Below are 14,543 nucleotides of genomic sequence, written 5' to 3'. Positions count from 1 at the left end.
TTGTGCATTTGGGTTTCTGCCTGTGTATGTTTTTTTTTTCCTGAACTACATATGTCAAAAACTGACATTGTTCTTTTGGTGGGCAAACAGTCCTCCATCAGATTTGAGCTAAATGAAATGATTAATTTTTCATTTCAAACATTTTCTCAGGGCACATACTTCTCCCTAACCTGTGTTTTTGTTTGCACAATCATCTTGATCCTCTTTCAGCAGACCCATCAGACATTTTTATTGGCCATGCATGGCTCAGTTGAGAACAGTCATTAAATGCTCAGTGTTTAAATGACTTAATAATTACCTATGCAAGCCAAAGGTTAGGTATTTTGTTAGTACTCTCCAGCTCCATCACCTGCAGACTGACAATAGTGGAGCTCCATTGCTGATAAATAGGTTTGACTGACCGACACACACACACACACACACACACACACACACAAACAAACAGTGTCAGCCACAGTCTCCCTGTACTGAGCAGAGCAACTCTCACCCACTCACGTTTTTCCATCAACAATAACAGTGATAATAACAGTTCTTTTCATTATGTACAAAGACCGTAAGAGGCTTCCAAATCATTGAAGACAACTTAAAAAGAGTTTCATTAGCAGCTCAGTGGAGCGCTACACTGGAGAGCTGCTTCTCTCTTTTTTTTTTTAATCTGGAATAAATTTCATCTAAAAATCAAAGACTCCCACCACAAGGAAAAAGACACACACATTATGTGTTTTAACTCATCAGTCAAACAATGAACCCCCTTGTATAGCCAGCTTCAGGGGTCTGCATCTTGAAAGGGGTCATGGGTCAACTGACAGCGTCAAACACTATCTTCGGCACCATCTGCCATCTTCCAACATCTCCCCCCTGAAGAATGACTCTTGCAATCATGTAACGGCAATTTGACATCATCAGCTCCAGGGGGAGTTTGTTGCACCTTCAGGTCCTCAGAAAGAGGAGCTGTTCCCAGGCCTCTGTGACCAAGAGGGAGATGCTTGCTCCTCCAGTCAAGTCTTCTGATATCCGGTCTCTCAGCTATTTGAACCTCTGGATCAGCTTGTCCCCCGCTCCACATTTGAACAGCCTGATGTTGTGTATTATTTTGTGACTTCCTTTGTGCTTTTGTTGTTGCCAATAAGGTTTTTTTTTCCTTTATACCATGCAGACGGTATGTGGACTCACTCCCTCGAGGCAAATTCCTTATTGTTGGTATTGAGTTTGATGTTGGTCGTCTCGAACTGATGTGTTTTGATGTAACTATATTTGACATAATACTGTATTAATTTAAACTTGCTCGCATTAAAGCTGAGGCTTGGCTCTTTAATATTGCTTAGATAACGTCATGCCTTACACACTACTGAGTGGTTGAGACAAAAAAATCCAGTAGGATATGAAAGGGATGACGGCTGGAGTCACTTTGCTGTTTGCTGGACAGTTGAGCAGCATAGAAAACCCACACACATCCCATTTTTCTGTCTCATCAAAACTGACAATGCATCAGTCGAATGTAGTTCAGGCTGCAATTGTTCAGATGTGACAAGGAGCAGAATCTAATCTTCCTATTGGAAGATGGACGTAGCATCTATAATGTCGCCCAAAGTTGTAACCCCTGCGTGAGCAAATCTTTGTGTGATTAATATGTAGCTGACTCCATCCTGCTCTCAGTAAATCATTGAGTTAGAACATTAGCTTTAATGGGTTCTTTTATTTCCAGCAGTGGGATGATAATTCAGTGATCTTCGTCTTCCGCATTTATGTATTTCTGCCAAAAGGACTTAGGGCGAGTTAAACATCTGCGTTGTCTGTGCGTGTTTTTTTTTTTTTTGAAACGTGTGTGCTATCCTTTAAGTTCTCCTCACCCTCCTGAGGCTTTGGGACGATGTATGAAAATCTAATTGCTACTGACTTTAATCTAATGATATTCATGCCACAGGAGCTGCCGGGACAAAAACACCTTTACACTGAGTTTCAAAGTAACAGTCAGAGGAAAAACTGCCAGCTGTTGTACGCATGTGAGGTCTGAATATATCATTATTCTGTGAAAACAAAACATCAAAATGAGCAGCTCTGATTTTTCATAGAAGCATAGATGAAGTTACTCACTGGGGTTGTAAGAACAAACAGCAAAACAAGTGTATATTATGGGGTAGTTTTCACCAAAGATGAGCGGTCCACTTCAGTGTCATCACAGCATTAAAGCTGTTCAGATATGAGATGTGAGACATGTTGTGTAAAATACGTATGTCTATGAGAGAACAGCTCCAGTTCTCACTTGATTTATCAGCACAGTAAACATTTTCCTAGTGAGTTTATGGTCAGTCTCTAGTTTCAAGTCTCCTTCAATGCAACATCATTTTCATTTAACTGATGTTTCAATATATGATGGTGTTGTTTAGGGGAAGACAGACCATAAATCAGGGTATGCATTAGGGCGCGGCTACTGTGCAACTGAGAGGCTACAGAGCAGGACAGTGATGGCCAAATTACAAACTCAAGTTTACAAACAATGGGTGAAGTCACAGTCGGATGACACCCGGCTGGAACTGAATAGCAGACTCCAAATAAATACAAATATAAAGACCAACATCATTTGAAAATTAATAAAACTAGTACCAAGCAAGAAGTACTAAGCTTCTGGGAAACACCTTTGGGATTATTATTTTATTATTTTTTTCCTTAATTCTTATGCTCATGTTCATTGACCATAATTTCTCTGAAGCAGTCTGGACTACTAAGAGCAAAACGCAGTTTCCAAACAGGAAAGGAGGGTCATTGTTTTGATGGTAGAACATCAAAAGTAAAGGTATAGTCAGTAGAAGCAATAGCAGCAGCAGGTCTACTACAACAGACGTGATAATGGGAATCTGTGTATTCTCGAAGGCTGAAGACTGGAAATTCTTATCTATTTGACATAATCTAATCTATCATTTTTTGGAGTTTTATTCAAACCCTGCAGGTCAGCTGATCCTAATTCACCAAGGCTATGGCTGCAGAATGAAACGCATCCTGTCCTGACACCTGATTTGCAGATCTGAGCGAATGGCTTTAAGCCTTTTGCCTTTTGATGCGCACACCCTGCAAACTTATTCCTCCAGGAGCAGGCTGAGGAGACGGAGGACTTAAGACTGCCACAGCCTGACAGTGTCTGTCCAGTGGACGGAGAAGAAACGTGTATTTTTGGCTGAATGAGGCGGGTCAAGGCGGATCTGGTCGCTGCGCGCTGAGTGGATTTTGCGCTCGGAGAGCGGAGCGCACGGAGCTCAGGGCGGATACTGATGAGCAGCCTCACGGGAAGAGTCCACTTTACTTCATCGGTGAAGCTAGTGCTCGTCCCGGGGCTGCTTGTCCCGGATCATTGATGAAAAGGTCCACGGGGAGAGCCGCTCGGACCCGGAGCCCGTCAGCCAGCAATCTACGGCGAGACACCGGCGACATGTCGGACAACTCCAGCCAGCTGGACAACCACACGCTGCCGGCCGCCCCAGTCACACCTTATAATTTCCCGGCCCTGGTGTTTGGGGTCGTGCTGATTGTGATCATCACTGGGGGGAACGTGCTGGTGTGCCTCAGTGTGTACTTGGAGAAGGCTTTAAAAACAACAACAAACTACTTCATAGTCAGTTTGGCGTTTGCGGACCTGCTGCTGGCGGTGCTGGTCCTGCCGCTCTTCGTTTACGCAGAGGTAAGAAGCGGACTAAAGTAGCTTTGGATGGATTATGGAGAGAGCAAATGGGGCCTGTCAGGCCAGAGGGTCCCGGTGGGTTCACACGGGGTGCTGTGAAGTGTGAGTGTGGATGTGGATCTCCAGTGAAAGGTAAAAAGTGAAGATGGTCAACCGGCAGAACAGATGGAAAACCACAAAAAACAAACAAACAAAAAGCTAAACAAAACCCTGTTCTTTGTGTCTTTGAGTTTGGGTGCTCCCACGTGGTGTGGGGGCCCTTCATTGTGTCTGAGCCTGGTGGCCTGTTGTCTCTCAGTCTTTCCATGACTGGACATTCTCCCAAACTACAGCTGCAGACAGAGCAGTTCATCTTGCACATATCTGAGGCCTCTTGGCTGAAATTAGGAATGGGATCCAATCTGATTAAAGGAAGTTGCATGTCACTAAACAGAGCTGCAGAAGTGAGCCACATTGTCTCTCTCAACTCTTTCAGGATCAAGATTCATTCATAATAGGGGAAGTGGGGGATTCAAACTGACTGTAGTAAGAGGTATGATAAACAAATTGCAATATTTCCAGGGAATTCAAAGGTAGCAAGAATGTCATTATCTCTGTAAATATCTCAGTGGCTCAGAAATGCCCTGCTGGCACTTCCCCTCAAGTCCTCCTTATTTAGCTGAGTTTGTGATCTTGTTACTTGTGCCAGTTTCTGCAGACAGGTAATCTCTGGGTGAGTGTCACACCAGTAGTTTGTTTCACGCTCATACTGGATTAGAAAACGAGTCTGTCTGAAAGTTAAGACCTCTCCTTAGGAAATGTCAGAGTAAGAGGTGGCCGTTTGTCTGAACAGGCAGCCACAGTGGTGTGAGCACAAAAGGATTACAGATTTTTACACTCAGATTTGGGGCAGCTTTTGAGAAGTTGTGTTTATTTTCCTTCTCTGCTTGTGTGTGTGTGTGTGTGTTAATGTGTGTGCAGTTCCAGGGTGGAGTTTGGACTTTGAACATGCTGATGTGCGACTGCCTGATGACCATGGATGTAATGCTGTGCACCGCATCCATATTCAACCTCTGTGCCATCAGTGTGGACCGGTATGTGTCTGTTTGTCTGGTCAAGGTTCTTATGGAACTATGAATCATCCCTCCGCTCTTCTATTTCGCATAAAGCAGCAGCTGTGTGTGACAAATGAGGTGGCCATCGATGCTTAAGACCATTTTGTTTGTGCAGAAAGATAATTATATTCTCATTCAGAAACACAAAGGGTTCATGTTGGGTGTTTAGTCTGCTTGGTGTCATTGTGAACACTGTCTCTGATTAATGAACCACTCTGTGACCACATTATAAGGACGTGGCATTAAGTAGACACTTCCGCTATCATATCACATACATTAATTTCATTGTGAAATAAACAAATACATATTTAAATAACTATGTAGTACCCCCCCCCCCCCTCCCGAAAATGTCTGGCCCTGTGTAATTATGATTGTCTCAGTTGTTTACTCTTCTTAGATTGTTGTAGCAGGTTGATGTCCTAATTTAATTTGTTTTGTGTGGTTATTTCTTTCTTTCTTCAACTACTTAATGAAAACTGCAACATCTCGATTAAATGGGCCAGAGCCAAAACATTAGTTAGAACAGTTAAATTTAAGATTAGAGTCTGGTGGAGATTAGATACACATTTTGGAGAAACTTCTTTGTTGCGCTGTTGGTATGTTCTTCAAGGTGTTACCCTCATTTTTGTATTTCAGGTTCATTGCTGTGTCCATACCCCTGAATTATAACCGTAAGCATGTGGACCATCGTCAGGTCATCCTGCTTTCGGCCACCTGGCTGTTGGCCCTGGCGGTTGCCTCCCCTGTCATCTTTGGCATCAATAACGTGCCTAACCGCGACCCCACTGAGTGCAAACTGGAGGACAACAACTATGTCGTTTATTCCTCTGTCTGCTCCTTCTTCATCCCCTGCCCCATCATGCTCCTGCTCTACTTCGGTGTTTTCCGTGGGCTGCAGCGCTGGGAGGAGAGCAGGAAAACCAAACTACGCAGCAGCATCGAGGCCTGCAGGAAGCTGCAGCACGCAGCCGTTGCCACTGCCCTCCCTCCACTGGCCGGCACCATACCGGGCCCTCTGCCCATGCCCCTGCCCAGGATCATCGAGAGGGACTTGGCCCAGTCTCGCCTGGACGACACGGACGACTACATGCAGCAGGAGATTCCTTATCCCCGGCAGTACCGAGAGAACTCGGTGCCCACAGTGACATTCAGCCAACAACAGCAGAAGAAGCGAGCCAAGATCAACAATAGGGAGCGGAAAGCTATGAGGGTGCTACCTGTTGTAGTGGGTGAGCATTTATGTTCTTCTTTTCCTCCCATTCACATAGTCTAAAGGTAGACCCCCATGTAGTCTTCGGTCAGGCCTAGGTTCTTTATCATGCTGTCAGTCAAAGGTCTCAGTCCACAGAGAGACGCAAGAAAGACAATTCAGTTTTTTTTTTGTTTTTTTTGTTTTTTTTGGATTGGCTTTGAATTCAAGTGCAGCGTTTCAACAATGTAGCATTGTCCCAAATCAAACTGTGCCACATCCATACAACTGACATCAGTCCCATCAATGCCATTCTTCAGCCACAGAAGCATCTGGGTGCTTTACTTATCAATGTGAACATGCTCAAACACTTCAACTCACAAAAGCATGTAGTATGTAAGTCTGAAGTAGTGGGGCACAGTAGAGGTACCTTATATCGGGACCAGCATCAAACAGCAAGCTCCAGTAGCTTGCGGTTCAGAATCTCAAACTCTCAGGCTCAAGCTGAGACAAACTTAACAACTTTCCCTCAGAGCCACAAAAGATTAAATTCAACTGATGTGACAATGAATAGATGTCTGTGTGACTGAAAAGCACAGCTCATCCTGATACAGGATTAAATAATTGAATGAAAAGAAAAAAATGTACATAAAACTGATTAGTCAGTGTGACAGTGATCGACAAAACTCTCCCTGTCCAAACATGCTGTTTGTTTCGGACTACTTTTTTTTTTTTTTTAATGAAAACTGGCTTTGAAAACTTTGAAATTCACTAATAAGATAACACAACTGGTCAAGGTTACTTCAATTGGGAGACAGTCAGGCTTTTTTCCTGACTGTCATATTCTTCATGGTGGCCTTGTGTTACATTTTGCTATGAGTGCGATATGAATCCAGACAACTTGGCGTAGCATGCAACAGCCTGACAGAATATCCCTTTATTCTGACACAGACTGCAATTTAATTTGGTGTGGAGTGGAAAGTTCAGCTGCCCTCGGAGGACCTGATGATTAGTTTCCTTTTTAGATGGAGCTTGTTCATTTTTCTACTGCTTCCTCATGAAGTATTGTTCATACTTGATAGAAGATAAGACCGTGAATAATGCATCCCATTTCACAGTATGTGAAATTTTCTGGATCCAGATCCACAGAACTGAGGCATTTTTGTGGAGGATATCTAAAACAACTTTTCAGGATCTTAGTCACTATGTAATGTAACAACAAAGCCAACCCTAACCCAGATCTCCTGGACGCACCATCTCTCATCAAGTGTTTACCTGAAATCTGCCATATCCTTTTTTGGTTGCTCAAAAAATAGTCAGCCAATCAGAAAAGAGGGTTCTTTGATTTGCTGATTTGATTTCTGGGGTCAGCTTTTAGTGCATCACTTCCCAGCTGGTTTTAAAAAGCATCTCCACATGCGTCAGCAGCTCACACTTGTGACCGGCTCTCTCGTGTGCACTGTCCAGTCCACCTAATGGCTCCGTATGTGAGTGTTGATGGAGAGAGAGAGCCGTGTGGAGGGGTTGAGCGTGGGCTCTAAAATTACATCAGGCCCTATTGACAGTTTTATTTATTAGAAACTGTAAAATATTTTCAGGTCATGGTGAAACTGGCACGGTCATGATGAATCAGACTGTGACTGGGGATGACAGGAGAGGACACCATCCTTCAGTGTGTTCACACTTAAAGACTGTGGCCAAACGTGCGTGACCTCAAATCTCAGATGGACCCTTCAGCTAACCCTTCTTGTGTTACCACTTACCACCGACCACCTAGCTGATTGGATCAGATGGGACTGATGTAAATACCTGGGCCCAGATGTATAAATGATGATCATACATAAAAGCCAAATCTACTTTAAGCACAAAAATCCATTTTGATATCAGCTCTTCAAATAAAACAATAAAAAGTGTAAAATATGCAACATTTAATTTATTCACAGCGATGTGCCAATCTTTTAGCTCAGTAAGTAAGTAAGTAAGTTTCTGTTTACTCTATCAAATTAGATGCGACTCTAATCAAAGCTTTCACAGTATAATTTAAAAAGTGTAAATATGGGGCCTTTAATTCAGGCTGATTTCATTATCTTGAACCCTTTTCAATTCTTTTGGCCCAGCCTTGATGTCATTCAAATGAAATAGGATGCTGTGATTAAAGTCTGAAAATGGTAAGTTTTTTCAGCACAAAATGTTTCTGTCTGAATTTCTATTTAAAAATCAAACAGGGTGACAGGCTCTTTCTCTGTAGAGCGTGTAGGAACTGATTGTTAGAGTCAAATAAGCTAATAAAGTGAATCATTCTTTTCATTCTTCTTGGATATTTGTAGGAAAACAGTCTTTTCATTCATAGGTGATGCTTTCCTAACTAGAAATCCAAGTCCATCTCCTGTCAGGGAGCTTTTCACCAAAGATTCTAAGCCTGAAGCGCCTTTTATTATGTCCATCCACTGAGGCAGGAAATGAAAAGTCAAGTTGCTCCTGATAGTAGGTGAGGTCTTTAAGTACTGAGTACTTCAATATGGTAATTACAAACCTGTTTAAAATCCACAAGACAGCAGCCGTAAGTAATTGCACTGAAGTTTCTTACATGTGGGGCTAATTAATCAAAATGGATCAGCCCATAAATTATAAGCAAAGTTCTCCAGCTCAAATTTTGCCCTTCCAACCATATCTCTACCGTCAGTCATAATTTTGTTTCCAGATGTTCCTTCAGCCTATTATATATAAGCAGACTTTGAGATGTTTTACCATTTAATTATTGTGGTGTCTGTTAGGCTGTTGACATCCCTGCATTTCACTCTTTCGTTCCAGGGTAGAAGGGTGATTCGTGATTGGCCATCTCTTAACAACTGTGCCATTATATCTTAAAGCCTTAAATCCAATTATTATGTAACGCGTGATCTTACAGTCACTCCGTCACTGCTGGACTGAGCACAGATTAAGCTCTAGTCTCATTTGCTCACTGTTTTGGCCGATGGACCCCCAGAGACTATCAATTTCACTCCGTTGTCATTGCCAAGTAGATAAAATTGCTTAGTTTTTACATTACATTAATTTTACATCCAATGGAAAGTGCAGCTCTAGGCCAAATTTAGCTAGTGATAAATGACAGTATGTGGTGCTATGAGGAAAGTTATTATTATATAGTTATTATTGGCTACAGTACACTATTTGAAGTAACCCAAAGAGAAACGAGTGTGCCTCACTTCAGTTACTGTGACTGATCCTAAAATTAACAGAAGGTCGCACTGACACAGATCTGTATTATCAGAGCTGGCCTGAATGCATCTGGGAGCAGCACAGTGGCATAGTGGTCAGCACTGTTGCCCCAAAACAAGAAGGCTACAAGATCGGTTCCCAGCCTGGGGCCTCTCTGTGTGGAGTTTACATGTTCTCCCGGTGCCTGCGAATGTTTCCTCTCACCGTCCAAAGACATCATGTTTGGGTTAACTGGTGACTAAACTGTCTGTAGCTCTGAGTGTGAGTGGTTGTTGGTCTCTGTCTGTCTCTGTGTGTTGGCCCTGTAATGGACTGGTGACCTGTCCAGGGTGACCCCACCCCTCACCCAGCGTGTGATGTGATTGGCTCCAGCACCCCCTTTGACCCAGAAAACAGGCAAGCTGAAGAAAATGGATGAATAAATGCATCTGAGGAATATGAAGCATGTGTGTCTCCACCTGACAGTAGAGCTGTGGCTTACTATACAAAATCTTAATCTCCTGGAAAAAAGATAGTGTTTAATCACCTCTCACCACAGACCTAATAAATCAGATTTATTCCCAGCATGAGACATCAAATGACACAAATGGCTTCAGTTTGATTCAGCTACACATTTCTTCATAGTCGTCCCTTATCAGGGAACTAAATTTGTTAATTTAAGCTCACGTTTGCATCCAAAAGAATACCTGTTTTGTGTTGAAGGAACAAAATTACCTACCACTGTCTCATGAAGTCACAGAGGTAGCTCTCTGGCAATGAAATGAATGAATTCTTTGGTGAGGAAAAAAAAGGAACAAAACCAATTTCACATTTAGAAATATTGCTCTGGTTCATGAGTGTCACAGATTTCCAGTTGCTGAGACAAAACCACAAGGATGTGCCTGCTGGCCATGTTTTTTTTCTTCAGCATGAAGACAACACCACAGTTCTGCTCCCATCTTCGCATGTGAGAACTACAACGCTGCAGCCCTTCAACCATGAAAGCTTGTATATTTAAGTCTGTGCCTGCCTGCAGGCTTATTTTTTTTTTTTTTCGTTTCTAGTTTCCAGCCGTCTTTAATGTAATTTATACACATCATACATCAGTTAATTTTGATCTGTGAAGCTTAAAATCTCCTGTAGCAGCATGGAAATTCCACAAGACTAATGTCCTGCCCAATCTCCTTCGTAAATCCAGTTTTCTGCACACAGGTCACTGCAGAAAACCTCTCCCTTTTTTAAGTCCTCACATGTGTGGTGCTGTGTCCAAAAGTAAACTTTCAGCAACTTATGAAACACTGTTAAAAGAGCAAAAAATGTCGTGCAGCCTGATTCTGACATGATGGATCAAGTTATTTACAACTTGTGAGAGAAATGTTTCTACTCTGAAAGTGAGAATGATGCTGTTAAAAAGGGACTCCAGGCGCCTTTTACCTTTATTTATGGAGTGTTAATTAGGACTGTAGGTTACAGGTTAGGAGAGGCAGATGACGCAGGGCTCACAGCTCAGCACAGAGTTTGGATTACAGCAAACTCTGATTGTAGGAAGTTACTGGACGTTTATTTCCTTTTGATGCAATGTGCAAATAAGTTCGACAACTTCTTCAATTTCTTTGAGTTTTTCTTTATTTTAGCTGCAAAATATAAATGAAATGTAATTTATCTTGTGCTTTGTTGTTCCTATATAAGTGCTTCCTTTTTCTTTCTTGCCTGCACATTGTACTTCTGGAGTTAGATAAATACATATGAATAAATGGATAAATATTTAGATTAACATGATTTTCCCCACATAAAAAGGTGGCTCAGTGGTTCTGAGCATACCTAAACTTACATCCTCGTTGAGAAATCTGGATGAGCGCCTGCTCACCACTGTTGTGCAATAGGTTGACAGATTGAAATGAGGTGTCTGTTGGTATCCAGAATCAGAGACAATATCAAGAGGTTAGGATGTTTGTTTATGTTGTTGGCTAACTGACAGCAGCTGGCACAGTCTTAGCGGTTAATACTAACTTTCGTTCTGTGCATTAAAAAGGTTTGGGTTTATTTATCCTAATATGTATCAAATTATACAGCAATAAGATGAACGCAAGCTACGCCAGGTGAAACGGGACTGACCTCACCTTATAAATCCATTGCAGGCTGCTTCTTGTTCTGCTGGACGCCGTTCTTCGTCGTCCACACAACACGAGCCGTGTGTCTCACGTGCGACATCCCTCCCAGTCTGATGAGCACTGTCACCTGGCTGGGCTACGTCAACAGCGCTCTGAACCCCATCATATACACCATCTTCAACGCCGAGTTCAAGAAGTTCTTCAAGAAGTGCTTCCACTGCTGCTGACGACAGGCCTCCCCCCACAGATACCAAGCCAGTCAGCTAAGGGAGGGAACCGGGACACCATCGGGCTCAGCTTGCCACAGAGGAGATGACCTGTTCGTGTTGGAGAAACAGGATACAAACACAAAACCTTATTTGAAAGACTTCCAGTTCACCCAGTGAACCAGCCCCAGTTTGTTGTACGTGGGCAGACACATGCAGCACGACATGCTGATGAGTCTGACGGAGACAGACGATTGTGTATGGATGGCAGAAATAATACCTCCTGTTATTCAACAGTGCTGTGGTGATATCAGCTTCATCTCGTCTGGTGATGAACTTTTGAGTCCTGGGATCATTGCTCAGACAAAATGATGACATTTCAGTGGAAGCTGCCGAACGCTGTTGACACAGAGTCTGCTGCTTGAAAAGAGGATATCATCTCCGTACCACTCCGTACAGAATTTTCCCTCAGTATATTGTATATGAGCCTTTGTTTGGGTTATGGTCTGTCAGCTCCAGTTAAGGATGTGAGATTCACAAAGAGCATGAGAGGGAAGTCTGCCTCAGAAGATCAGTCCAGGGTGAAAATGTCTCCAAGGATTCAGAAAGACTAAAAGACTGTATAAGCTTCAACAGACCAAAATGAGTTATTGAGCTGAAATCTTCATGACAGAAAAAAAGACCTTTAAATCAGCCCGTGACAGTGTCTAAATATATTTTGGAAAAGCTTAAAGCAACAATTCAATATTTTGCAAATTGCTTTCTAGCCTGGAGTTTGAATAAAAATCAGCAACACTTCTTGGATATCACGGTTAGGTTTCAGCACCAACACGACTTGATTAGCAGGAGAAAATGTTTCAAATAAATAGTAACTCCAACTTTCAATGATTTTTGTTTGTGAAGCAATCATGTATAATAGAAGATACCCCTCCTCCATGTCTCAGCTTGATATTTACCAGAGCAGCTCGCATTGCTGAAGCTTGAAATTTCTTGTAAATATCTATATTGGCAATTTTGTTTTTTGTTTTTTGTTTTTTTTTTCTTAATGCTGGGTTTCGTGCAATTCTTACTTTGTGTCAACAGCACAAGAAATCTTAAGTTTGAAGATACTGAGAGATTCAGAGAGGAGAGGAAATACAGAGTGAGATCAAAATTTACCAACCAAAAGCTACAGAGATCAAACAGTGATATTTGATATCTGACTCTTGGCAAGAAAGCAAAAAGTATTTCCAAAGTCTCATACTATTCCCTCAGCGGTTTACATCAGTCCTTCTGGGAAATGCTAGGGATCACCAGCTGATCAGCAAGTTGGAGGCAAAGAGGCAGAAAACACCAGAAAATATTCCAATGTTTTGTCAAAAAAAAATAAATAAATAAATTAAACATGAGTTCAAGACGTGTGAGTCGGTGAGAAGGATTATGACGCATGAAGCCAGACACAGCTGAAACCAGCTGTTTGTGTGGATAAAAACGATCAAGAGGAGCAATTTGCCTTAAAGTCAAAGGATGTATAAGTAGATTAAAAATCCTCATTTATTGAAAAGTAGATCTCAAGAACACGTCTGTCAAATCCCCAAGGTGGTATGCAATTCAAACATAACAGCGGCACCAACCAAGTGGTCGAGGCCTCCAGTGACAGCAACCAAGGGGATTGTTTTTCTGGAGTGAAACAAGAAAATGAAATGAGCAGTAAGTGTTTAGCAGCTTCAGTAGGACAGTCTAATTTATGTATTGATTACACCCCTCTGATATTCTCTGGAAAGAATAAACTTATTCTTCTCCCTAATAATGCTCCTGCAGCTGCATTTTCCTGCCTCCATGTCTTCAGTTATAACAAGAAACGTCCCTCATTTTAACATTCCTATCTCATTTCCATGATGTCGATGTGAACATTGTCTCTGTCACCTTTAGACACCTATCACTGAATGTATCGGCAACTGATTGATCATCCAATAACAGTTTTAGCTCTAAACTGAAACCTAGCGTGAGCTCGGGATCCTGGACTGAGTCGGGCCCAGTTACTGACACCTCAGTGACACAGTGTCGTCCCCCAGCACTGAATGACACAGCCAGAGGTTTTTCTTTGCTTGTGCCCCAGATTTGTTCCAGATGTTGAAGTAGCATCTGACACTCATGCTGTATATGGGCCAGTTTTTTGCCGTGATTGCTGGAGCAGAAGAAAATAAGCGTGTTGCCTGAGTATGGGCCAGAGTTATTTTGCTACAGTCTTTGCACAAGCTACAGTTTTTAGAGTCCTCTGGAAGCTTCATTTTATAACTTTTATTTTATGGATCTTGCAGCATTGCATATTTCGCTGTGTTTCTTATCTTTGCAGTGCAGTTTGGCTGAATTCGTGTTAACAAATAAGTGATTACGTGTCCTCCGCCTGATTTTGTCCACAGTCTGTGTGCTCTGTGTCATAGAGTCATATTTTAATAACTATGGCAAATGACTCTGTTTTAGGAAGACATTTTCTTTGATGACACACTTTGTCTTGTTTGATCCTACCATTACACCATCTCCGGACACTTATCAGCAAAAGAGTGTGACATGTCACCGCCTTGCTGTGTAATAATATACTGATTAAGTGTGATTAAAGGGAAAAACGTATGTGATAAAATGTGTTTATCACAAGGTTCTTCTTCCACTGAACAATTCTGTTTTTTATTAATGATGGAAAAACTCACTACAGCATAATTTTCTATGTAATGTTGTAAGTAAAGCAGTGCCGTAAGACTTGTTTATATTAGGTAAAAGCGTCCTGATAAATTGGAACCATTTGTTTTGTAATAAAAATTAGGAACGTGTGTGATTATAACACGTTAAATGTGTATAACATGTTTATTGCTATAGCAGAAAAATGCGTTCATATTTTTTGTTGTGCTACTGGAAAACTGAGTCTTAAGGAGGGAAGAGGCTTCCACTCAAACTTTGATAAATAACATTCGGATCAACTTCATCACATAATACAGCGCTCTAAAAATCTGTAGATTTAACCTTTTGTATCAGATACCACTTGCTTTCAATGAGCTGTTGAATGAAACCTTTACGTTTTAATAGAAAACTAAAGCA

General features: G+C 41.8%; 1 protein-coding gene across 1 annotated transcript; it reads left to right on the top strand.

Annotated features, from left to right (window-relative positions):
- Nucleotides 1-3,424: 3,424 nt before the first annotated feature.
- drd4b (dopamine receptor D4b) lies at nt 3,425-11,492 on the top strand. The gene is made up of 4 exons (XM_029498524.1): nt 3,425-3,673; nt 4,634-4,746; nt 5,404-5,996; nt 11,293-11,492. The coding sequence occupies exons 1-4, from the start codon at nt 3,425-3,427 to the stop codon at nt 11,490-11,492; spliced, it is 1,155 nt and encodes a 384-aa protein (XP_029354384.1).
- Nucleotides 11,493-14,543: the final 3,051 nt, after the last annotated feature.

Source organism: Echeneis naucrates, chromosome 3 (genome assembly GCF_900963305.1).
Source record: "Echeneis naucrates chromosome 3, fEcheNa1.1, whole genome shotgun sequence".
NCBI lineage: Eukaryota > Metazoa > Chordata > Actinopteri > Carangiformes > Echeneidae > Echeneis > Echeneis naucrates.
The sequence above is the reverse complement of the archived record's forward strand: the minus strand, read 5'-3'. Positions and strand labels throughout refer to the sequence as shown.